The following is a 27,060-nucleotide window of genomic DNA, read 5'->3' on the forward strand; positions in this document are numbered from 1 at the left end:
AAAATTAAAAAAAAAAAGAAGCATGTCCTTAACATAAGCACAGTGGTGGAGGACCCAGGGCACTTTGGTGTGGCACTCTGATTTACAGAAATTGTACATCAAAACCACAAAAAGTAACACTATGTAAACATGCTATCTAAACTATAATAAATAAGAAATAAAGCATGTAAATAAAAAACATGTCATTCTCAATTAACTCTTCTCCATCTTCAACCCTAGCCCCAAACTGGACTACTAGAATTGAAAGACACGGAAGAGACATTGCAAAATTCATTTTCTTGCACGTACAACATCTTTCAATACCTAGCTAAAAGTTCAACAGTCAAACAGTCCGAGAGAGTTGACTGGAAAGAAGTTAAAGATATAAACAAGAAGAGGCAGGAGGAAAAATGTTAATTTATATCAATACTGTCTGAAGAAGAGAATAATACCGATGTTTAGAAAAACTTGGCCAAAAACCATAAATAACTATGCTCACAGATTTTTACAGTGGAAAATTAAAGAAGTCATCAAACTACTAAGTGTTGTTAATAGGTAGCTGAAAGGAATTTCCAGCGGAAGTACAACAGACTGAAAATCATATGGATTCAGTGACATAAAAATAATAGAATAAAATAATTCATGAACTTGAAAGCACAAAATAATCACCTTTCTAATCTTCTAATATTGTAAGCAAAGACTGATCTTATAAACGGGAAAATAAATAGCAATAAATAAAAAAATGAAAGAAGAAAAGGCATATCCAAATTAACCAAGTCTAAAATGAAAAGCTACAAATAAGTTTAAACCATCCACATGACAGACTATTTTATTGTCTTAAATTAAGAGCCAAACATTACCTGTAATATCTCTGCTAAATCTTCATTCCCATTGTCTATTGAAATGTCAAATGCAGTTTTACAAAATTTACTTTGCGTGTGTACATCAGCACCATATTTGATCAAAAGTTCCACCACCTCCTGATGATTATGCTCTGTGGCCCAGTGTAGAGCTGTCATCTTTAACATGTCCTTTGCATTCACATCAGCACCATGCTATGAAAATAATTGAAAATAAGAGCCTTTCTAAAATACAAATTATAAAGATAGGAAAAAAGCCACTAAGCTCTAAAGCAAGAATTTGCTACTAACATGATCAACTCTAATTTTCAGGGGTTAGAAAATCTATTCCAGGAATCAGAACCCATCTGTCACATAACCAATTCTCAATTGTAATCAATTGTAATGAATTCCTAATTAATTTCCTTCTAAACACTGGAACAATTCACACCCACCCACCCACACCCCTTTGAGTCATCTCCCTCCCTGGCCCCTGACACACACACACACACACACACACACACACACACACACACACACACACACACACACACACACACACACACACACACACACACACACACACACACACACACACCCTTTGAGTCCTCCCCCTCCCTGGCCCCTGATACACACACAACATAACTCACACACACCCCTTTGAGTCATCTCCCTCCCTGGCCTCTGAGACACACATGCACATACACACACATCCCCCTGCCCCCCGTTTGAGTCATCTCCCTCCCTGGACCCTGCAACTACATTATGTTTCCAGTCATATCACTAGATTATTATGACTAGAATGGCTAGAATAGTATTAGAGATAACAGAAACTATAGGTATTCCTGCAACATCCTTTAATTCCACACAGAAACTGTTCCTCTAACTCCCTATTTATACAAAATAGCCTTTGTTTTAAAAACCAGCATAGTACAAAGAATTAAAATAAAGCTATCTAGAAATATAGTTGGCTATTAAGTACCAAAATAGAAATGTTCTGTATGTATGACACACCAGTTTAAAGACAACACATATACAAAGGATGTCAATTTATATTTATACTGACTCTACATTGAACTAACCATATTTTGTACATACTAGTTGAAATAAAATATTAACATTAACTTTTTGAATATAGCTAGCAGAAAAATCTAGTAATTTTCTAGATGTAGCCACAAAGTAGCCACAATGGGAGTTACATTGTATTTCTTCTGGAGAGGCTGTATGTAGGAAGAGTCCAGAACAAAAACAATTGAGATTATCTAAAATGATCACTGTCTCAGAATTTTTTCACATCACTCTTTAGCATTTAGATGACTAACGAAAATCCGTATTACTAGTGCTTGTCTGTCAATCATCAAAGCCACGAGCAAAACAAGTTTAAGCAAGACAAAGTTGTGGTCACTCACCAAAGGGAAGATGAAAGTTTAAAAGCCAGTTGTTTGATTTCACAAAGAACTTTCCTGGATTTTTTAACTTTACAAAGGAAAACTATACAATAACTTTTACTGGACTGGCTTGTACTCACAAAAATGATATAACATAGGCAAAATACTAAGACGCAATTCAATAAAACTCATCCCTTTTCCCCTCTTACTTGAAGGTCAACTTTAAAGAGGAAAACACATACCTTAAGCAATACTTCTACTATGCTGGCATGGCCCTCAGAAGCCGCCATATGCAATGGCGTTCGGTCCACCTTGGTTCTGGCATCCCTACTTACACCAGCTCGGAGAAGTACTTCTGTGGTGGAATAATGTCCGTACTGTGCTGCGAGATGAAGTGGAGAAGTTCCCAGCTGGACCACAAAAGGGAGAGAGAAGATAGGAGAGGGGAGAGAAAGGGGTGGGGGGGGAGAAGAAGGGAGAGAGAGAAGAAAATTCATATTTATAGCCATTTTAGATATTTCTATTATTACCTATGTAATTATTTTGTTTATATAGATTATATTTTCTTTCTACACAGTAACCAGACAAGTACACTCAGCTACAAACCCAGCCACTACTTTCAAAGTTGTATTTTGATTAATTTTTTTTTTTTTTTTGCTTTTTGGGTCACACCCAGCGATGCTCAGGGGTTACTCCTGGCTTTGCACTCAGGAATTACTCCTGGCGGTGCTTGGGGGACCATATGGGAGGCGGGGATCGAACCCGGGTCGGCCGCGTGCAAGGCAAACGCCCTACCCGCTGTGCTATCGCTCCGGCCCCATTTTGATTAATTTTTGGGTTTGGGGCCACCACACCTGGTGATGTACAGGGCTTACTCTTGGTAGTGCTTAGGGGACCATATAGACGCTGGAGACAAGCTGGGTCAGCCGCTTGCAAGGTAAGCACCTATCTACTGTACTAGCTCTCCAGCCCACAATGTTGCATTTTTTAAAAAAAAACTGAGTTATAATTGACATACAACATTGCACTCATTTCAGATATTCAACATATTATATATATATATACACGTGTATATATATTATATAGCAAATAGTCACCATAAAGCCTAGTAACACTCTATGGCATTATTTATTCTATCATGAGAGCTTTTTTGCAGGGTTTGGGGGAGGAGGTGCCAGACACAGAACCCCAAGTCTCATACATGCAAAGCAAGTGCTCTACCACTGAGCCATGGACCCTATACCCTTATATAAGAACGTTTCAGTCTCTTTACAACTTTCAAATATGGAACACCGTCTTATTAACCATCGCCAGCATGCTGTACATTAACACCAGGACGTACTGGTATCCTAACTGCAACTCTGTACCTTTCCTGGCCCTCTGCAACCATTCTGCGCACGCAGGCAATCATCAATCTTGTTCTCTCAGTCTACGAACTTGACTTTCTATGTCCTTTAGATCCCACATGTAAGATATCATATTTATCTCTGCATGAATTATTTCACTTAGGATAATGCCAAATCTTTATTATCAAATAAACCACTAAATAAAATTAACTTCATCAGATTAAGAGATAATTCAGGAAGTATGGGATGTTTTTCTCAAATCAACCACAGAAAATTTTTAATCTATGCAATTCCTATCAAAAACATAGTAGTACATAGTACATTAAACTGCTTTGTAGAACTTTAAAAAGAAAATGAGCCTGGCTTTGTTCTTGTTCGGGGCCACAGACAGCAGTGGTGCCCATGGGCTGCTCCCAGTGTGCTCCCAGGGTGCCAACGCAGTGCTGAGGGTCAAACCCAGGCCTCCTACCTTTTGCTCCTCTACCTGCCTCTCAAGTGATTATTTTAAAACATAATCATTTTTCAAGGGGAAATTCTGATCACAGGTGTACTTGGCAACAGTGAGTCAGGACAAAACCTAAACAGAGCCCAGTTCTAAAGTTGGTTCCAAGTGCACTAACAACTACCTTCACACAACAAATGGGAAGCACTAAAATGTGAGTGAAGAGCCTTTATTAAAAGGCAAAACTTTAACAGGGAGAAATTATAATTAAGTTATACTGTGTCATGTGTTTTAGAAGCATAGAAAGTCCCTGCAGCTCTGATTATCAAGGCACTGATGGTCTAAAGAATCAAAATAGTTCACTAAAACATAAAATTTGCAAAACCGCTACTGAATGCAACTAAGGTTTTCTTTAAACATTTTTCATGGCAGGCACCATTCTAAGAATTTTATGTATTTATTAAGTAATGTACTCTCCTAACAGAGAAGTATTACTATCCTCACCTGGCAGTGGTCACTACTAATCTGCCTGAAAGTAATGCAGTAAGTATGAATTAGAATACAAAGCTAGTCTTGCTACATAGTAAAATTGAAAATCACTTACCCTAGGAATAATGATTGTATTACTACAAAAGTTTTGTGCCATCGCTTAAACAGATGTTGAATAATCTTTTCTCTAAACTTCTATTTTTCTATAATTGCCCTTAATGTTTAATAAAGGATCATGGTAGCCTATTTAGTAATCCTATGGAATGTGATAATTAGATTAACGTTGTTTTTCTTTTCTTATAAAGACCTTATCTTCTGTGTTGGAGACAGAAAATAAAATGTGTTTATACACATTAACAGATGTAATACACACATACCTAAATATAGTATCTTAGAAGAAAAAAAAAACAGGCACTCTTAAAACCACCATCTCAGTCCAGAAATGAACACACTGCCTGCAATTTAGAAACCTTCCAAGATATGCCATTTCCTAGTCACAAACCCTTCCCTCAACCTGAGGAAATAGTTAATTTCAATTCTGTGATAAGCACTGGTTTATGTTGCTGAAGGTTTTTACTGCTTTCTAAAAAAATAATTACTCATCAATCCTTAAACAAAATTCTTTGCTTTTTCCTGTTTTCAGTTCTATTCAAATAGAATCATTCTGCATATATTATTTCTCTGTTATTCTGTTATGAGATTAGGCCTCATTATTGGACTTAACTGTTAATTCACCACCTCAATTGTCTCTGTCCATAATATCCCACTGGCTAGATAAACCATGATTAATTTCATCAGTAGGTTGTCTCTGATGAGCATTTGGGCTGTTCCCAGTTTTTTGTTCTCATAAGTAATACTGCTGCTAAAAATGGTCTTACAAAGTATCTCAAGTACAGAACAAGAGTTTCTCTTGGGAATATTCTTAAAATAACAACCACATCATAATGTATACAAATGTTTAAAAGTTACTAGGTGTAATCAAATGTCTCTAAAATGTCTGTATAATCATTCTCACGATTCTTTCACTCTGATGTTTCTAGAGGTGGGTTTTTAATCACCCTGCTGGGAATTTGCAGAGGTATTTCAATCTAAGAACTGCAATTTTTTTTTTTATCACTCTGAGAAAAATCTTCTCCATTGTCTCTTCATTTCATTCCTATTCCCAACTCATTGTGGATTTGTAATTCCACACAACACATTTGTGTTATATGTCAAATTTTCTCATAAGCACCTTCATGGGTCTTCTAGTTCCAGGAACTAGTAGCTCTCAGTCTTGTGCACTGAGAGTCTGTTGTAAGTGGTTTCAACCCTAGTCATTACTCAACTTTCTGGTGTTCTTTCTGCTACTGGAACTCTGTCCTGTAACCCCATTCATCCTGGAAAGCAGCAGCCATGGGAAATATTTACCTGCAGCTAAACTACCCAGTTATCCTAACTGTTTCTTCTTAGAAGCAGTGGTGATGTTAAACACAATCTTATTATTTTCTGAATTATATATTACACCCATATTAAAGAATAGTAAGTACCAAGCAGCTATCTTTCACTTTCATCCTCCATTACAAAACTCCATAGGTATGAAAAACCCTTTTGAGTTTAAATAGCAGTGCTCGACATCAAAGAAAATGATATCCATCACTTCCCGGCAAAGAGAGCTATGACTAAAGTTGCAAACACAATTACAGAAATAAGCTATCTATCACTTTTTAAATATTGACTAAATTTTTACCTGGAAATATTGAATAAGAAGAAAAATACTACAGTATTAAAGTCATTCTTTACCCAGTCTGTAGTAAAGGGAGCTCCATTCGCCATCAAAATACGAACTTCATCATCTTGACCTGCTCGCGCTGCTTCTAAAAGCTTCTTTCCCAAATCTACCAGGGACATCTAAACAAAACAGACGGCTTTAACATCAACATCTCCATTTGATAAATTATGAAACAACTGATAATAGTCTATAATCTACCTCCATTTGTTAAAATGGAGGTAGATTATAAAACTATAGAATATACAAAAGTGATTTAGATTTGAAATCACTTTAGAAAATTAGAAAAAGAAATTCTTTCTCATGAAATTTTTACTTAGGAAAATAAAATTAGGTTTGAAAGGTAACAGAGGAACACTGTCTAAAACTTAAAACTGGTCACATTTCTTACTTTTTTATCAGAGAACTACATGCAATTCCCTTAAAAGATTTTTTTTTCACCCAACTGTTTTCACTGAGGAGTTAAAACATCTAGTTTTCACAGAAGTAAAAAGAAATAAGGAAAAAAATATTGTCCTATTTAATTGGTGCAAATTGAGAGAAAGCTATGATAACTTCTGTTTGGCAACAATAAATGTGTTCTGAACCTAAAAATAAGTATTTTCAACTCTTGCACAGGTAACATTCTAGATTTTCCAGAGTGCAACCATACCATTTATCTATTTATTGTTTTTGGGTTTTGTAACTCTACTAGGAGTTGCCCACATTTTTAGAAAACCATGTCACCCAATGGCAATGCCGCTTCAGCAGCCAGATTACCAATACTCTATTAAAACTGCTTTCACAACTATCAAATTCACAGTGATCCTATGTATAGAATGGCAGCCATCTGATGACCTCTTCAGTCATTTAGTGTAGTCTGCTCAAGTATCTATGTATTAAAATATGCATTTTACTGGGCTAGAGAGATTGCCCAGTGGGCTGGCGTACAAGCATTTCATGTAGGAAGCTAATGATGCCTCGTCCCTGAACACAACCAGGCCAACCCCAAGCACAAAGTCAGGAGCAGCCCCTAAGTATTAGGTCTGGGGTTTATATAAAACCAATATATAAATATATATATATATGTATGCATATAAACTTATATTATTGTTATGCCTTTCTCCTTCCTATAATTAGTGCATATAATCTTTTTAACATTCTAATAGGCAATATTACCTTTGCTTGCATATACAAAGTACTTATAATAAAAAGACACAGAGGGAGTAAGGGAGACAGTTCAAAGGACTCAAGAGCAGCAAGCATAGTATGTGCAAGGCCCGAGGTTCAATCTGGGCACTGAATGGCCTCCCCAAGTGACCACCAGCATTCCTGGGGACTCCACTCATCCCCCATACAAAAGTGAGCCAGAATCGACCCCGGAAGCAACTGAACCACTTTGGACACGAGCGGCGCCCCCAAAATGCCTCCAAACTGTGTGCTCGAAGCTACTGGCCCAGGCGCCACCATCGAGTGATGCAATTACCAAAAGAATTTTCCCTGGACTTCATATAGAAATCCAAAACCGCGCGGCTGCGATAGCAGTCGCGCGACCTAATATCTCTTGATTGTCAGCAACGTGTAAATGTTCCTTTTTAGCAGGGCTTACCGTGGGGGGGAAACTCCAAACAACAGTACTGAGTTTTTTGTTGAAGGGTAAAAGATTGTAGCGATAGAATTTTAGGGAGAATTTTCCCTGGACTTTATATAGAAACCCAAAACCGCGCGGCCTAATGTCATCTAATCATCAGCAATATGAAATGGTTCCTTTGTAACGGGTTGGACTTTGGGGGGACCATAATAGGGTTAAAGTTTGTAGCGACGTGTAATTTCTGGCTGTACTTTCCCTGGACTTTATACAGAAATTCAAAACCGCGAGGCCGCTGCCATGGCCGCGCAACCTAATGTCATTTAATCATCACCAACATGAAATGGTTCCTTTTTAACAGGTCGGACTTTGGTGGGAAATCTTAACAAGAATAATAAGATATTTGCTGAAATATTGAAGGCAACCAAAGTGGTAGCCATCTCTATAGACTGAACTAAGCCATATCCGAACGCCGGCTGAGAAGAAATATCCTTCTTTCTCGGGAAGAAACGCGGCGTGGCGTTAACCATAGTATGTCCATTAAGCTGACACCTGGTGGTGTGGAAATGGGATACAAGGGAATAAATTATTATGTACTTGGAACAGCGGGACACTGGTGGAATCTCGAGCCGGGGCCGATACCAGCGTATTACTTTTGGTTCCAGAAACTGCTTGCAGACATTCTACCAGACTACCAACTAAGCCAGAGCCCCACGCCGGCTGATGATGAGAAATAACCATCTTTTTCGGTTTTTTTTCCCCTTTGTCAGGCAGCGTGGTGATTACTAAACAGGCGTGAACTCGGTGGCGCGGGACGAGGGGGGAAAAAAATAGAAAAGTTATGTAACAAACAGCGGGACTTAATATCTCTACATTCTCAGCAATGGAGAGCCATCAAATGCTTCCTGGACAGTAGGACTGTCTTTTCTTTTTTGGGGGGAAACCCTAGCAACAATAGTTGAGTTATGTGTTGAAACATGGAATGTAATCAAGATAAAGCGTAAACGAAGTGAAACTTATCACTTACATGGGCGGGGACTGGGGGGGCGGGAGGGGGCGGGAGGTATAATGGGGTGGTTGGTGATGGAATATGGGCACTGGTGAAGGGAAGGGTGTTTGAGTAGTGTATAACTGACATAATCCTGAGAACTATGTAACCCTCCACATGGTGATTCAATAAAATTTAAATTAAAAAAAAAAAAGTGAGCCAGAGACAGTACATGGGTTAAGGTCCATTGAGCTGCATGTGGCTGAGTCTAGTTCAACCCCAGTGCTACACAGTCCCCCAAGCACCAGCTAGTGCAGACCTGGGACCCCCAAGCACCACCAGGGCGAGCCAGGTAACCCCCAGCACCACGGGCCTGAGTAGCACCACATCCTCAGGTCCTCACACTAAGCAGCCCACTTGGTCAGTGGAGTATCGAGGGGAGAGCCCCTGGGCCTCCTGAGCACCACATAGGAGACCCCTGGCCCCAGAGAGCAGCAATAAATCTATTAAGATTTAAAATCTGGGCCAAAGCGACATTACAATAGGCAGGGCGCTTGACTTGCATGTGGCCGACCTGGGTTCGATCCCCAGCAACCCAAGCAGAGCCCCACCACCATTACCACCAAGCGCCACCAAGAGTGATTCCTAAGTGCAGAGCCAGGAGTTAAGCACAAAGTATCACTAGGTGTAGCCTACTCCCCCCCAAAAAAACAAACATAAAATAAAATCAATGGAAGGAAATACACATGAAATAAAGTAAGACCAAAATCAGGTGCTCTAATCTTCTTGTTAACTAGTGAAACTCCAAATAATGAAATACAAGCATACAGCAATTTCACTGTCTCAATGAGGCAAACTATACACATCTTAGTAGGATTAATTTAAACTTAAAGGAACTCAACTTTATCAAGACAGCAAACTGACTAAAGGGACAGATCATTGGTCCAGGTTAGGCCTTCAATCAATCGTTATCTACACATTAAGTCCTACAAATGGATTTAAATAAAAACACTTATTTTTTAAGAATTTTCTCTTCAAGGGACAGACATAGAAAGATTACACTCATCTGTGGAATATAGAACAGAGTAGGAGACTAATACCCAAGAATAGTAGTATATATAATACCAGTAGGTTGGCTTCATAGCTTGGAAGTGGGCCTCACATACTGGGGGAAAGTCATCCCAGATAGAGAAGGGAACACCAAGTAATGTGATTGGAGATCCTGTGTGGGAAGGGAGATGCATGCTGAAAGTAGACTAGACACTGAACAGGATGACCACTCAATATCCCTATTGCAAACCACAACACCCAAAAGGAAAGAGAGATATCAAATTGGGATGCCCCGCCACAGAGGCGGGGTGGGGTGGGGGGGATGGGATTGAGGGGGTGGAAGGGATACTGGGTTCATTGGTGGTGGAAAATGGACACTGGTGGAGGGATGGGCTCTCAAACATTGCATGAGGGAAAAACAAGGACAAAAATATGTGAATCTGTAACTGTACCCTCACTGTGACTCACTAATTAAAAAATAAATTAATTTAAAAAATAAAATAAAAATGAGAAAAAAAATTTTTTAATTAAAAAAAAAATTTCTCTTCAGCACCACACAACCTGAATTTTTCAACTCCAATTGAAATGTATTTTAATAAGATCTTAGAGGAAAGTTCTTAATATAGAAATGGAAAGGAAAATTTCTCATTCTGACAAAGATCTCTGCATGTTACAGCCGATTAAATGATGGAAGACTAATTCCCCCCACCCAGATCAGGAAGAAAACAAAACCACCTTTACCCTAACATATTCAATATTCTTTTAGAGTGTCTTACATACTAGTGGTAGTAAAAGTGAAGTAATTTTGTAGATTAAAATTATAAAATTTTATAAAAATTTATAAAATTTATAAAAATTATAAAAATTTATTAAAAAACTTATAAAAGTAATTTTGTAGATTAAAATTATAAAAGTCAATGCTATTGTACCCATGTTACCTAAGCTACAAAAAAAAAATTTAAAAGGGATGGGGGGAAATCAGTTACCTTCTGCTCAAAAATACATTCTAAGAGCTCCATCCAGTGGTAACAGTCATTACTACTATATTTTAATGGTTTTTCTCTTTTTTTTGCAGTACTGGGGTTTTTTTAAAGCTTAGACAGCTATTTTGTTTCAATTTTTATAATTCTAGCTCACAGCTGTTATAAAGGCACCTACTGGACATGGTAAGTTTATAAAACTATTAAAGTACTGGTTGGTTTTATGTGAATTGTTATACTTATTTTGGGTCACAGCCTGCGGTGCTCAGGGGTCACTTCTGGTGGGGATCAGGGGACCATATGTAGTGTGAGGGATGGGACCTGAGTCACTATGTGCAAGGCAAGAGCCTTACCTACCTGTGTAGTCTCTGATCCCAGTACTCTTCTTCAACTACCCATAAAAATGTTTTGTCTGTTGACGGGGTGGGGGCAGAACGGGTGTACTTTACAGAAGACACTACATTTGGCTTTTGTATTTCTACATCAATTTTACCATAGAACAGTTTCCCATTTTCCCATCTCCCTGTTTACTGCAGCCACGTTCCTCCTCGAAGATACCAAATGGCCAGTTGTACACCTCACATTCTGAGCTTTTCTGATTGCTTCCTCAAGGTACTACTGATTTCTTTAATTTCCCATTTATCTTATAATCTCAAAGTTAGTATCAGATTTGAATAAATTCAAATTTCAATTTCTAGAAAAAAATATTTCATAAGTGATACCGTGTACCACAAACTGAATCATAGCAGGAAGTAAATAAATTTTCATTGTTAGTGATAGTAATAATTAGGCTGTTATATTATTTTACTTGGAGACCACTTAGCAAATCTGAAGCATGTATCACTCTGGCATCATGTGAATATAAAATTCCCAAAAGACTTTTTGCCTAACACTTTTGTATCCATTAATAACTTGGCTCAAATGAATTATTTTGTAACAAGTTATAGCAAATAGTAGTTAATCTTCTATTTATCTGTTTTCCTTATTAACTATAATTCAGTTTCTCCTTAAAAAGACTATTTCTGGGGCTGGAGCAATAGTACAGCAGGTTATCATTTGCCTTGCATGCGGCTGACCCGGGTTCGATTCTCAACATCCCATATGGTCCCCCAAGCACTGCCAGAAGTAATTCCTGAGTGCAGAGCCAGGAGTAACCCCTGTGCATCGCCGGGTGTGACTCAAAACGCAAAAAAAAAAAAAAAAAAAAAAACTATTTTCTAAGCTAATACTTTTTGGTGTAAGAAAGAAGTATAAAAGCCATCACCACTTGTTTTATTTTTAATTGTTACATATTATTTCCATCAATTACTCTTGCTCTCTCCACATTCAAATTGTCTTTGCCCAACAAGTCCCTCTTCAAGATTGGTTTTTATGTTTCTAAAAGTTTTCTTGCTTGTGGCATAAGATCTCCCAAGGCCAAATTCCCTGTCCCAGACTTAGAATCAGTCATTTCTTTAAGGAGACATGGATTTGAAGTATTTAAAAACTGAATTGGGGTGGTAGAAGTACTCTTATCTATCAAAGCAACACTGTTTCGGAGTCCTTTCAGTATTCAGAGCCAAGACTGAAATATGTTTGGGAAGAATGTATTTCTTAAAATTATACTGACATTTTTCTAATTCAAGTTGAACATTACCAAATGTTTTGCTTAACTTCTCTGATCTTATACTTGTATTTTTATTGCATAGAATTTATTGGTTTTATCCTGCTATATATCAAAACGTGTCAAAATAAAACTACCAGTGGCACAACAGTAACACAAAGTTTAAGATTTCTTTGTAGTTCTTTTTGTCCTTGACATATTTATGACTTAGTCTGAGCTCAAGTTATCTGAAATGTTTTTCTCCATGCTTTTAACTACTTTTGATAAACATATTTATTTGTTCACATGTTTACAACTGTAATGATTTTTAAAAACTTTCATTTGATTATAATTTCTGGATGTGTAAGATACATAATTTGAAAGTCAAAACTGAATTAAAAAGTTAACAGAAATCTCACTTTCCATCCCTGTTTTCTTCATATCATTTCTACCCTCCCCCCATGACAGGACAATAGTTTTATTGTTTTCTGGTCTCTCTTTTTAGTTTGGGGGGTGGGAGGGGAGGTTGAGGGGGCATAAACAAACCAGCATGGGGATTCTTATCCCATATACTTCTTACATCAAAAGAATAAGATATATATCCTGTTACACACTTTGCTTTTTTTCCACTTAGAGTTCTGAAAAATTCTTCATAGAGATTTTTCTCATTTTCTTGGCATGTTGGGGTAGGAGAGGGTGTTCAGGCCTTAGGTTCACAGGGGGGGATATTCCTGGCTTTATATTCAGGAGTGACACAGAGTGACACTTGGTGTTGGGAGAACATATGCAATGCCAGGGATAGCAAACCAGGTCATACATACATACATGTAAGTGTCTTGCCTCCTACGCTATCTCTAGGCTCCTTGAGAAAGGCTCCTGAGAAAATGACATGAGTAGAAAGATGAAGAAAAGAAAAAAGTTAGGAAAGATTCCAGAGAAAAATCGCCTGATGAATATGTCACTCTTGACTAATAAACATCAGAGCACCCTCATAAATGCCTACAAAATTATCCTCTATATGGGTGTTTCTCGACCATTTTTCACACATGGAACCCTTCCAATCCTGCTTTTCTCCCTTTGCACCCAGCATACTACCAACTGGGACCCCTAGTCTCGTGCTGTAGATAGACCACCTCCCCCCAGTTTACGCAATTTTCACCTATGGAATCTTTTTTTTTTAATATAGAAGTACTGCTATTTATCCAGCCATTGATTAAGCTGATTGAATTGGGCATAAACTCCACATTACTGTTTTTTTTTTTAACTGAATCACCATGAGATAGTTACAAAGCTTTCATATTCGAGATTCAGCTGTACAATGATCAAACACCCATCCCTCCACCAGTGCACGCTTTCCACCACCAGTGTCCCCAGTATATCCGCCCCTACCATCCCAGTCCTCACTTTGCCTCCATGGCAGGCAATTTCCCCAATACTCTCTCTATATATATTTGGGCATTATATTTTGCTTGAATTTTCCCACCACCATTCAGGCTGGCCTGCCAGGGGCAGATGCTAGATCATTTATTGTCCATTGCTCATTTTGAGTATTATGGGTGCCACAGTCACGCACTTCTGGAATCCTAGATCGTAAATGGTTGATTCCAGAGACATTTCTGTAGGACACTAATCCATTTTGAGATTCAATTGGGCATCTCTGGACCAGGGCTATGGAACCTTTGGAAATCTTGGAGGTTCACAGGAGGTCACACTTCTCCCAGTTGAAAAATACTGCTCTATGAATCTTAAAAGAAAACAGAAACCTAAACCTACTTCTGAAGTGAAAGATTTGACTTCCCAGTTTCCCTTGCAACTACTGCATTATATGACCACTACTCCAACAGATGTGTGCTTGAACACACACACACACACAAACACACAAAGTAGGAGACACACATTTTATTCATTCTGCTAAAAGTAGCAGTGGAGTACAACACAGTAGTTTCTTCCTGAAATAAATTCCCTTTTTGCTTAAATTCACCAAAGATAAGTTTCTTGTACTCATAAAACTTCTAGTTTTCATTACAATGCAGGGAGATGGGACACCAAGTACCAGATAACTGTGCCAGAGTGAAAAAAAATGGCAGGAAAAACAATCACAAAGAGATGAATGAGCTGTTATTTATGTAGGCTCGCAAAAGCAATAGTGAAGATTTTATTGTGTTTACTGGCAGCTGCTGGGATGTTCTAAACAGGAGTGCCGTGGCACGGTTTACATAGATTGGTTAGGGGCCAAAACCTGCTGTGCTCAGGGCTACTCCCTGGCCTGGTGGGGCCCAAGAAACCATGATGAGGCACCGGAGATCAATCTATCTATGTGCAAGGCAGTCACCTAAACCTAATATATATGACTTATTTTTTTAAAATGACATTAATATGGGTAACATATAAAGAGAGACAAGAATTGGAACACTAGTTGGAAAATATTTCAAACAAAAGCTGATGGTCACAGGATAACAGAACTGATTATCTTTTCCTATAATTGCAATATATGCAGACTTAAACCTAGTCTTATTGTGTCCTTTCCATATGCTCACTACTTAGGTTCGTTCTTGACTTTTTAACTAATATTCTACTTCCTCTATTAATTTAGAGGCTATATCCTATTTGTTTCTTCTGTGGTTCCCTAGGAATTTTATGATGTGCTGGAATCTAAAATTAAGCAGAATCTTTATTTCCCTATCCCCAAAGAACTTGTAGTTTTTGTAAGACCTAAGCAATACTTAACCAAATGCAATGTGTGGGCTGCTTGGCTTTCAATCAGAAGAAAAGAAGTGTGAACGTTTTATAATTTTTTAGAACAAAAAATATTCCATATGATACCATAATGATGCAGCCGTATCTTTATATATTTGTCCAAACACAACATATAAAAGGCCAAGAATGAATCAAAATGTAAACTGTAGACTTTAGGTGAGTATGTCAATGTAATTTCATCAACTGTAACAATATTAATAATGGGAAGTTAAGCATGTACAGGGAAGTCAGTGCATGGGGAAAATAATGCTTTTTTCCTTCAATTTGCTATAAAACTAAACTTCCCTAATAATCTTCTAAAATCATAATAGCCCTTTTTTTCTGGATATGGTAATACCTATTTTTAAAGAGAAAAATATTTTTTATGGACTAAATACTTGGAATTTTTCTGTTTGTTTCAAAATCTTGTTAGTGTTGAACAAATGGTTTAGTTTGTCCAATCTGTATATTTTATGCCTATTTTGGAAAGGGTCCGGCAGCTCCTTATATATTGAAATATGCATTACATAAGCCACACTAGGATAGCAACATGATAGAGTACAAAGAATATCACACATGAGGAAAAACACATCTGAGTCCAAATGTCACAAGTCTACAGAAAAGGTAATAATTACCCATTGAAAAGCATTACTATGACATATATCCTTCAGGACTGCCCTAAGGATTATGTGAGATTATATCAATCACCAAACAGGCACTGGTGTGCAAATATCTTGTTCTCTTTCATCAGTAACACTAAATTGTTAGAAAGGTGTATACGTGTTTGTGTATATGATTACTTAAAAACCCAGAATTGCTGGGGCTGGAGAGATAGCACAGTGGGTAGGGCGTTTGCCTTGCACGCAGCCGACCCGGGTTCAAATCCCAGCATCCCATATGGTCCCCTGAGCATGGCCAGGAGTAATTCCTGAGTGCAGAGCCAGGAGTAACCCCTGTGCATTGCCAGGTGTGACCCAAAAAGCAAAAAAAAAAAAAAACAAAACAAAACCAGAATTGCTGCTTTAAAAAAAAAATAGTGGCAATCTGAAAACTTTATTTTTCACAGGAGTTTTAGATGTACAAAGTCACTATAGCCCCCATCATAAGCAAAAGGCCAAAACGCTACCCCGTGGTCCTTGTCTGGCCCAGTTCCCATCCCTCCCCTCTCCCTCTCCCTATCAAAACCCAAAACCTCAGTTCTGTTGTCGAGTCCAAGGCTTTTTTCAATTTGCCATGTCCATTCCCTTTGTTTCTTTATATGCAACAAGAGTGAGATCATCTGGCAATGAAGCTTCTTGCTGAATTCATTTACCATAACATCCTCTGGTGCCATCCAAGTTGCCGCAAAAGGCAAGATTTCACTTTTCCTTACAGCTTAGTAGAAGCCCATTGTGTCTGTATATCTCAATCTTTAGTCACTCATCTGATGCTGGACACTTCAGCTGTTTCCAGATACTTGCTATTATGAAAAGCATGACAAAGATCATAGGTGTGCATTCATCCTTTCAAAATGTTTTGGAGTTCTTGGTTTTGATAGCAAGAAGTAGAATCACTGTATCTATTTTTAAATTTTGAGATGTCTTCATATTATTTTCCACAGAAGGCAAACCAAACAGTCAGGACTTGCTTTAAAATACTTGGGAAGATATATATATATATATATATATATATATATATATATATATATATATAAAATTGAGATTAGTTAAGGTTGTTTTTGAAGCTAGGTAATGAGTACATGGGGTCCATAATACTCCTTTCCTTTATATCTTTAGACTTTCCCTCGTGAAGAATGGGGTGGGCAGGGCTGGGATGGTTCAACTCCAAGATAAGCAGCATAGCTGGGTGGGCTTGAAGGCCTGGTGCTCTGGCAATACAGTGCTGCTTCTGCCCAGCAGTGAGAGCCACACCTGGTGGTGCTCGGAGGATCATGCAGTACTGGGGTCAGCCTTGGAGCCTCTGCAGCAAAACATGTGCTATGCCCCTTTGAATCACTCCCCTCCCCCCACCCCTAGGATCCAATGATAAATTTCAGGAGTGCATGCTTTACATGGGTGAGGCCCAAGGTTTGGGGGAGTCTCTTTCCCAAAATTATTTCCCCATATAACATTCAGGGCTCAGAACTAGATCTGTCCACCTTCTGTTACTTAATACATAAGGTATTTTTATATTACTAAAAATTTGTTTATATTTTCTAAACATATACCATTTTACTTTTAGTCCTTACCACAATTTCATCCTTGACACGTGAAATTGATTTCATTCTGTCTAAAAGTATAACCTTTAGAGCTGCACTGTATGATGAATGTGGCTAATAAAATTACTAAAATTTAAGTTTAATTAAAAACTCAGTACTCTAGGCTTCACCAAGTGAGAGTGGGGCTTGTCAAAGGGATCCTAGGGTCAGTGGTAGAAGATGTGACACTTGTTGTGGCTGTGGTATAGCAATACTGTGCTCCTGAATATGTAATAGCAACTTACTGTACACCAGAGTAATACATTTAAAAATTCAATTCCCTGATCACCCCAAACTTCAAGTTCTCAACAACTGTAGCTGTGGCTACAATACTGGACAGCACAGGCACATATTTTCCACCACAGAAACAGTGTTTCCATCACAAAGCAGCAGATAGTGGTGGTGTCTGTCTGTCTCTCTCCCCCACTCTCTTTGCTTATTCCCTTCAGGTTCTAGTAAGGGGAGAGAGGAAAAAGAATAAATCACAATTAATAGATATCATTGATAATATGTTTTTGCTTAAAATCTACCACCACAGGGGCTAGAGCAATAGCACAGTGGGTAGGGTGTTTGCCTTGCAAGCGGCCGACCCAGGTTCAATTCCCAGACATCCCATATGGTCCCCGAAGCACCGCCAGGGGTAATTCCTGAGTGCAAAGCGAGGAGTGGTCCCTGTGCATTGCCAGGCGTGACCCAAAAAGCAAAAATAAAATAAAATCTGTCACCACATTTATTTTAAAGTATTTCACTGATGCAGATGTTGATATTACAAACACATAAAAAGATTTCACTGGGTATAAAAATCTAGGTTGGGAGGGATTTCATTTCACAGTACACACATAACTCTCTCCTGACCTACATTCTTGCCCTTTGAGAAGCTGTTAGTCTTCTTCTGGCTCTGCTTAAGACTCTAGTCTTTTTCCTCTGGCTACTTTTGAGATTCATTTTCTCTATGCAATTTCATTATATGTTTGATTGGATTTAATTTCATTCTAATTTAGACTCATTTAATTAATGAGTCATCAATTGATAGCTTTCAATGACTGGATAATGCCCGTCATCATCAAAGAAATGGCATTTTCTTACAATGCCACATTTTAAAAAGTTTTAGGCCAGAGAGGTAGTACAGGGGTTAAAGTCTTGCATGCAGCTGTAGTGGCCACTACCCTGCTTTGAATCCCCAGCACCACCTATGGTCCACAGAGCACCACAAGGGGTCACTAGTGAGCACAGAGCCAAGAACAGTCCAAGTATTGCCCAATTGTGGCCCCAAACCCCATTATCCTTCCTAAGGTTCCCATTTCGTGTCTCAAGTTTATTTCTATGAATAAGTAAGTGTGATTATTTGAGTGTGTCTCCTCTAATTCTAATATATGGAGCCTGTGGAATTTTCTTCTTCCATCTGTAGTTCTGCTCACTCTTTTCTTTTTTTTTCTAAAACACATTGATTTATTGATTCATTGCTATATAGGTCTTTTATTTTACTTAAAATTTCAGGGAAGATGAATTTCTAGAGGTTTAACAAGCTTAAGAAATTACTGTAGTAAAAAATGATGGATATCACAATTGTAGTTTATCATTATTAGTGTAGTTAAGACTACAATTTAACAGACAACATTATATTTAAACCTTAACTTTTTTGCTTTTATAGAAACAAAAGAATATTTTAATTTGTTCACATGTGTTTTATGGCCCAGAATATGGGTTTTTTTTTCTTTTTGGGTCACACCTGGCTCTGCACAGGGGTTACTCCTGGCTCTGCACTCAGGAATTATCCCTGGCGGTGCTCAGGGGACCATATGGGATGCTGGGAATCGAACCCGGGTCGGCCGCGTGCAGGGCAAACGCCCTACCCGCTGTGCTATCGCTCCAGCCCCCCAGAATATGGATATTTTGACAAATCTTCCAGAGATCTTAATAGAATGTGAGTTCTTCAGCTGAATGAAGTAATCTATCGATGTCCAGGAGAAACAGTTCATTGGAGGGTGGTGTTGATATCACTGTGTCTTACAGATTTTCTGCCCACTGTATCAGTTCATTTCTGAAAGAAGGTGCTGAAAATTTCAATTTTGTATTCATCCTGTTCTTGCAGTTCTATCAGTTTTTTTACCTCATATTTTGATTCCCATAAACATTAACATTTATTTTCTAGGAGAATTGGCCTCTTTAATTTTATGTAATACTTCATTTTGTCCTTGAAAACTTTACTTGCTTAAAGTATGCTTTTTGTTTTTTTTTTAATTTATTCTTTTATTGAATCACCATGTGGAAAGTTACAAAGCTTTCATGTTTAAGTCTCAGTTTTACAATGCTCGAACACCCATCCCTTCACCAGTGCACATATTCCACCACCAAGAATCACAGTATACCTCCCCTCTGCCCCCCACCACCCCAGCCCCCCACCCCGCCTGTATAGCTGGTAAATTTCACTTTACTTTCCCTTTACTTTGATTATATTCAATATATCAACAAAAAACCCACTATTATTGTTCGGAGTTTCTCCCCCCTAAAGTCGACCTACTGAAAAGGAAGCATTTGATAATTTGTTTTCCATTGCTGAGAATAAAGAGATATGAGGTCGAGTGGCCGCACTAGCAGCCGCACGATTTTGGATTTCTGTATTTTAGTAACTAAGTCCAGAGAAATATCTGCCAGAAATTGCTCATCTTTCCTTGTCTCCTTGTATAGCAGCTTACCTCGAATGTGCTGATCACAACCCAAAAAATTATTTGTAGGGAGGCTTAAGACAAAGCAGCATTTCTCCAAGAAATGTTTATGTATACTTTTAGCAAGCACCTGATTACATTACCAATCTATCCTAACCTAAATAAAGTCATGGCTTAAGAGTCCCTCATCAGAGGCCAGAAAGATAATACTGGGGGTTAAAGTGTTTGCTTTGTATGCAGTCAACCCCAGCTCAATCCCTGGTACCACATATGATCCCCTAAACACCACCAGAAATGTTTCCTGAACACACAACCAAAACTAACCCCTTAGCACAGCCAGGTGTTGTCTACCACACATACACCGCCTCACTCCGCAGAAAAATTCCTTTATTTGATTCTCACAAAAAAATCTATGCATGGCCATAACTATGCAGCAACATGTTTCCTTTCCCTTTCCCTCAGCTCTGCTCAAAGCAAAAACAATTTGTCATGAGATCCTACTAAATATCTGACTAGTAGGTAGTCTGAAAAGGAGTGGAACAAACAGGGCCCAAGCCCAATCAGGAAGAATCTCTTTACATGACCTATTTGGATAGGGCCTTGATTTCAAGACTTGACTGAAATCTGAGTATTGATTTCTGTTAGGTTTTGTTCTTGATTTGGGGGTGATAATCCATTGATGCTCAAGACTTACTCCCTGGCTCTGCATACAAGGATCACTCCACACTGAGGGATCCTGACAGTACTAGCAGCCCTCTGCAGCGCCAAGGATGGAACCAGGGTCAGGCACGTGCAAGACAAGGGTCTTACCCACTACACTATCTCTCTGGCCCTGGCTCTCTTCTGTCCATATTGCTACACAAAGCTGACAAATAAATTCAACTTTATTGATAGCTGCAAAAATATTCTGGACAAAAGCAGTTTCAGTTCCCCATATGGTTTGTTAACTTCTCTTATTTGAGCTTTCTTTCAGAATGTGACTTACCAGGTTCTCCTGTCTTCCCAATTCTTCAGAGCTTTTTTGGTAACATTCCATATACCTAATCTGGTACTTTAATGTGTTTTAAAAGAGGACTGACCTAAATGATCTGGTTCACTCCATTTGTACTGAATGCTTCAAAATAAGGCTAAATAATCAAGCTTTGTAGTGCTGTAGATATCAGTATACAGATAAGAAAGAAGTCAATGAGGATGTTTAGGTTTGGGCCTGAACAACTTGGTGAAAGAGAGAATTACTGAAATAAAGATGGGACAATGGATGGGAGGGTTAAGAGCCGACCACTGAGGATAGGGGAAGGCTAGAGAAAATAGAACTGAACCAAAGCCTTACTAATGTGACATGTTCTAGCTAGATTTTAGATTTCCTTGAGGAAGTGACAAAACTTTTTAGTGTCAGGTACACCCATAAGTAACCTTGTACTCAGTATGTGTACTCAGATATAGTATTCAGTTAATCAAGCTTGGCTGATTTTGTTTGGGGACACCTTGCAATCCTCAGGGGTTTCTCCTGACTCTGCATCCAGGAATCACTCTGGTGTTGCTTGGGGGATCACATGGAATGTCAGTGATTGGACCCTGATCAGGCGCGTGCAAGGCATTACCTACTAGTATTATCACTCTGGCCAAAGGCTGATTCTCTTTACTGACCTCTCGGGCCCAGAGCTCTGTTGCAGATAATTGCCCTGTGGACTGTAGCATATGCAGCAGTGGCTATGGCCTCTACCTACCCAATAGGTGCCAAGTCGGACATCTCTTATCCAATTTATGATTTAAACAAATCTCAGCCAGGAATGTGGCTCAAGTGGCAGAATACCTTCCTTGCAAGTGGAGCCCCTGCTTTGATTCGCTGCACGCACAGCCTCACACCACCAGCACCACTGTCAGATGTAGCCTCTAGGCCCAGTCTCCCGCCCCCATGCACCATCTGGCCTGAACACTGCTGTAAGTGCCCTCCCAATAAGTGTCTCTAGATACAGCTGAAAGTTCCCTCCTGGAAAAATCCCCAGATGGATAGTCCCTGAATTAAATGAATTAAAGTTAATTTCTATACTGTACAGGACTGCAGATCTGAAAAAGATAAAGGTTGATAAATACAGGTAGGAGATAACACAACAACTTCATCCTCATTTAAACAACTCTTTTTTTTTTGGGGGGGGGGAAGAAAGTGAGTATCATGCCCAAGAGAGAACGCAGGCTTCTCCAAAACCAGAGGGAGCCCCTAAACACAACCCAGCATAAGAAACAGAAGCATTAAGTACACATCTCAAGAGGGGAGATGAGGGTACCACAAGGGCTCAGCCACATGGGCACAAGAAGCACACAGGTTCGAGCAGCCATATGCGCCTAAACAACTGTTTCTAATTGGGGCGGGAGCAATCGCATATCAAGCAGGGTGTCTGCCTTGCACTCGACTGAACCAGGTTCAATTCCCAGCATCCCATATGGCCCCCCAAGCACCACCAGGACTAATTCCTGAGTGCAGAGCCAGAAGTAACCCCGGAGCCACGCTGGGTGTGACCAAAAAAAAAAAGACTTTCTACTTCTCTCTATATGTAATATTGTTTGCAATTGTAAAGCATTTTAAGAAAATGTTCCCAGGGAAAATGCCTTCTCTTCAGATATAAAATGCTTAAAGTTTAAAGCTCGAGCAAGAATTCCTTAATAGCTCTTACTATTGCTGTTCCACACACAAATCTTTATTAACATAAATACAGAAAAGAATTACTTAATTCATTTGCAAGTCTGGCACTGGACTGTTTTATCTGTGTTCCTCTTTTATTGTTTTTGGCACTACAACAACCATGTAGACAATTGTACAGATAAATAAGGGTCTCATAAATCAGATTCTGAAACACAACTTGTCCAAAAAAAGTTTTAAACCCAAATTATAAAGCATGAATTTGTTTCAGGCAATATCTAGCATATTGCGACTTCTTTTCTCCGTGAGATTACAGCTTTTCTCCACAAGGTTACACCTTATTACAAAATATTAACATTGTTTTAAATACTGCATTATCATCTCTCATATATGGGAAGATAACAAAGTTTTGTTAAAAAAATAATTTTTATTTATTTGAATGTCAGGAACCAACTGATGTTAAAAAACCATAACCATGCTAATAAATGCTTACTTCCACATAATCTGCTCATTTATCAAATATACATCTTCCATTTCTCCATATTCTGTGTACACTACCACTGTCTGACTATGAAATTACACCATTACAAAACAATTCTCCATAAAACCTAAAATAAAGTATCATGGAAATAGCTCACAGGCTAGAGCACATGCTTTGCATGCACGAATCGTACGTTTGATTCCTACAATTCACTAAGCCCCTAAGAAGCCCATCCCCAAACACCAACAGGTATGGTACACATACACACAAAAAGACATCTCAAATATAAAGATCTGTAATTTTGGGATAAAAATGTTTACCAACAGATGTTTCACCTTCATGTTTAAGTTCAAGTTCCACACCTAAAACATATACATTCAGAAACACAGAAGTTACAAGGGGGTAAAGATCCACCAACTTGTATGTCCAGAACTTCGCATGCACATGCCAACACCCTATCTTTTTAGTTTCCTGATGATGCTACTGTCCTCTCTGTATCCCAACTCCTTCCTTTACTGTTAGCATAGCTAGCAATCAAGCCCTACAGGTGCACTTGCACTTTACATCTCCCTCTTAATTTTTTCCTTACATTAAGAAGTTGTTTTATTTTGGGTTTATAAATTAATAAAACTCAAAAATTCAAACAAATCTACATTATATCTAGCTTATTCCCACCTACAACTAAGGGTATTCTTCAATTACCTGTAATTGAAGAATTATTCTGTAATTACCAAAAGGTGGCATACCTCCGTATCTGCTGGTCTACTTTGGTTTTGTTAGACTGGCACTCTGTGCTCACTGTACCATGTAGTACCCGTGATCACACCGGAGTTCCCACATGCACTCTAGTCTGCTGAGCAACATCTCCAATCCAGTTCCTTTTATTTCGATGTACGAACAACCACTCATTCACTTTCCTTACTTTTTTTTTTAGTGTGGGGGGGGAGGAGGAGGAAGAGGAGGAGGAGGGGCGGCTCGGTGGTTCACACCTGGCGGTGCTCAGGGCTTACACTATCTCTGCACTCAGGGATCACTCCTGATGGGGCCTGGACACCGTAAGTGGTACTGGAGATCAAACCCAGGCCGGCCACATGCCAAGGCAAGCACCCTACTTGCTGTTTTATCATTCTGGTCCCCTCACTTCCCTACCAGTTCTATGTTTACAGCAGGTTTTTTTTGTTGGGTTCCTCCTTCCCCACCTCCTTTTCCTGGGCAAAACTCAACAATGAGTGGGGGTCACTCCCAGTCATGCTTAGGGAACCCATACAGTGCTGGGGATCCCACAGCAAATGCATCCAGCCCTTTGAGAGATCTGCCAATCCCTTCCTCCAAATTTTTCACTACATGAAAATTAACATACTTACACAGGCTTCCTTTGACACATATACAAATGTTCCTCTGATGCAGAAAGTGGACAGATGTGTTGGAAGGCAACAACACTTTCATTAGTACTATCACACTGCCACAGAATTCCTACTCCCCAAATTGGTTATACCAATTAATATGCTCCCAACAAGTTTTTATTTCTTATTTCTTTATAATGGGACTCCACACCAGGCTGTTTTTACTCGGGGAGCCCCACAGGGGGGAAGGTGATAACTCTCCCCACCCCAAGAGACCCAGCCCCGGCAGCCGACCTCCACTACCCAACTGCCGCCATGCTCCAGGCCACTTTCTGGACCAACACATTATAAGACACTTCCTATCCATTTTCCATAACTAGCACACCATATTTGATGACGTTCAGAGAGTAGGCAACAAATATTAGAGTAATACACACATGTATATATGTATATACATATCTCTACGAGAGCCTGGCAAGCTACCGGGAGTATCCCACCAGCACGGGCAGAGCCTGGCAAGCTACCCGTGGCTTGTTCAATATGCCAAAAACAGTAACAATAGGTCTCATTGCCCCGACCCTGAAAGAGCCTCCAGTCCTTGGGAAAGACGAGTAAGGAGAGGCTGCTAAAATCTCAGAGCTGGGAGAAATAAAGACGTTATTGGTGTCTGCTAAGTAAATTGACGAACTACGGGATGACAGTGATACAGTAACAGTGATTTCTTAATAATAATCTTAGTATGATCAACCTCTATGTGTGAAGGGTATAAAGGGTAAAAAGGTATTTTCTGCTACTGGTGCAACTCAGTGGTAGAGTATATGTGAGGTCCCAGATTTGATCCCCAACACAAAAAAAAATTGTTTTAATTTTAGCTCTAAAATTGCTGAGCTAGTTAGTGTATCTTATCAAATGATTATTGGCCATTTATGTTTCTGCTCTGACACTACTAATACCTACTGTTATTTCTTTTAATTGGATTGACATTTCATTACATTTTACTCTGCCTCTGTTCTGATCTCACTCCCAACAATGTCAACTCCAAAAACACAGAGATATCATCTTCTGTTAGGTGCATTACTTTAACATCAGAGACTAGAAGAGAGTCTCGCAAAAGACAAACATCTCTGAATAACCTTTGACAGGCAAGGAAAAGGAAAAGGAAGAACACGTGGAGTTGTGCCTGTGCATGGTATATTAGAGAGGAAATACTTGCTTGATAATATTAAAGAGTAAGATTAAAGAGGCATCCTGACACCAAAAATAAAAGAATTAGAGGCAGAATGTAGTATGAAAAAAAACATTTACAGCCAGAAAGTAGACTTTGTGCTTTATCCTACACATACCAAGAGTCATTCAACATTTGAGAAAATGGTACTCTATTCAAATATTTATCCAGCACAAGTGCAACTCACTCACTTGGCACAGTGAAGAGTTCAAAGAGCAATAGCACATGTTCAGAATTTAGTAGCACTGAGATTTAAAAAAAAAAAAAGTTTAGAAAAATTACTCTAGACTTGTTCTTCAAGCCCATGTTTTGTTTTTTCTTTCTTTTTCTTTTTGGGTCACACCCGGTGATGCACAAGGGTGACTCCTGGCTCTACACTCAGGAATTGCCCCTGGCGTTGCTCAGGGGACCACATGGGATGCTGGGAATCGAACCTGGGTCAGTCACGTGCAAGGCAAACGCCCTACCCGCTGTGCTATATCGCTCCAGCCCATGTTTTCTCGCTTGCTTGTCTTTGTGTCTCTTTGCTTTTTCCAATCTAGAGAAGCCCATGTACTTCTCTCCCCTGCCCCATCATATTTCTAAGCAAGTTTCACTTAATAAAAGCTATCTTGTTTCACTAAAATCTTGCTTCATTAAAATATATATATATATATATACACACACACACACACACACATATCTATATACACATACATGCTTATGGGCCACGCGACAGATCATCATAAAAAGAAATATATATGCCATATATGTGTGTGTGTGTGTGTGTGTGTGCGCCTCTCAGAGAGCCCGACAAGCTACCGAGAATATCCCGCCCGCACAGAAGAGCCCGGCAAGCTCCCTGTGGCGTATTCGATATGCCAAATACAGTAACAATAACAGATCTCATTCCGGACCCTGAAAAGAGCTCCAATTGTTGGGAAAAACGAGTAAGGAGAGGCTGCTAAAATCTCAGGGCTGAGACAAATGGGAGGCGTTACTGGCAACCACTCGAATAAATCAACGAACACAGGATGACAATGATACAATGATACACACACACACACACACACACACACACACACACAATTTGGGCCAGAGAAATAGTACAGTGGTAGGGCATTTCCTTACACAAGGCCGACCCAGGTTTAGTTCTCAGCTCCCCATACAGTCCCCGAGCCCTGACAGAAGTGAATCCTAGATACAGAGCCAGGAGTAAGCACTGAGCACAGCCAGGTGTGACTCCAAAACCAGTCACTGTCACTGTCATTATCCATCGCTCATCAAGTTGCTCGAGTGGGCACCAGTAACATCTCCATTGTGAGACTTGTTGTTACTGTT

General features: G+C 39.1%; 1 protein-coding gene across 8 annotated transcripts in view; it reads right to left on the reverse strand.

Moving 5' to 3' along the window:
- The window catches only part of GABPB1 (GA binding protein transcription factor subunit beta 1), a 59,564-nt gene that overhangs the window by 22,854 nt on the left and 9,650 nt on the right, over window positions 1–27,060 (reverse strand). For all 8 annotated transcript variants that reach the window (XM_004611777.3, XM_055130623.1, XM_055130621.1 and 5 more), the window contains exons 2-4: window positions 6,263–6,370; window positions 2,449–2,616; window positions 840–1,034 (exon numbers count right to left, since the gene is read on the reverse strand). In XM_004611777.3, coding sequence (XP_004611834.1) covers window positions 840–1,034; window positions 2,449–2,616; window positions 6,263–6,370 — 471 coding nt within the window. The remainder of the gene's footprint in view (window positions 1–839; window positions 1,035–2,448; window positions 2,617–6,262; window positions 6,371–27,060) is intronic.

Source organism: Sorex araneus, chromosome 3 (assembly GCF_027595985.1).
Source record: "Sorex araneus isolate mSorAra2 chromosome 3, mSorAra2.pri, whole genome shotgun sequence".
Classification (NCBI taxonomy): domain Eukaryota; kingdom Metazoa; phylum Chordata; class Mammalia; order Eulipotyphla; family Soricidae; genus Sorex; species Sorex araneus.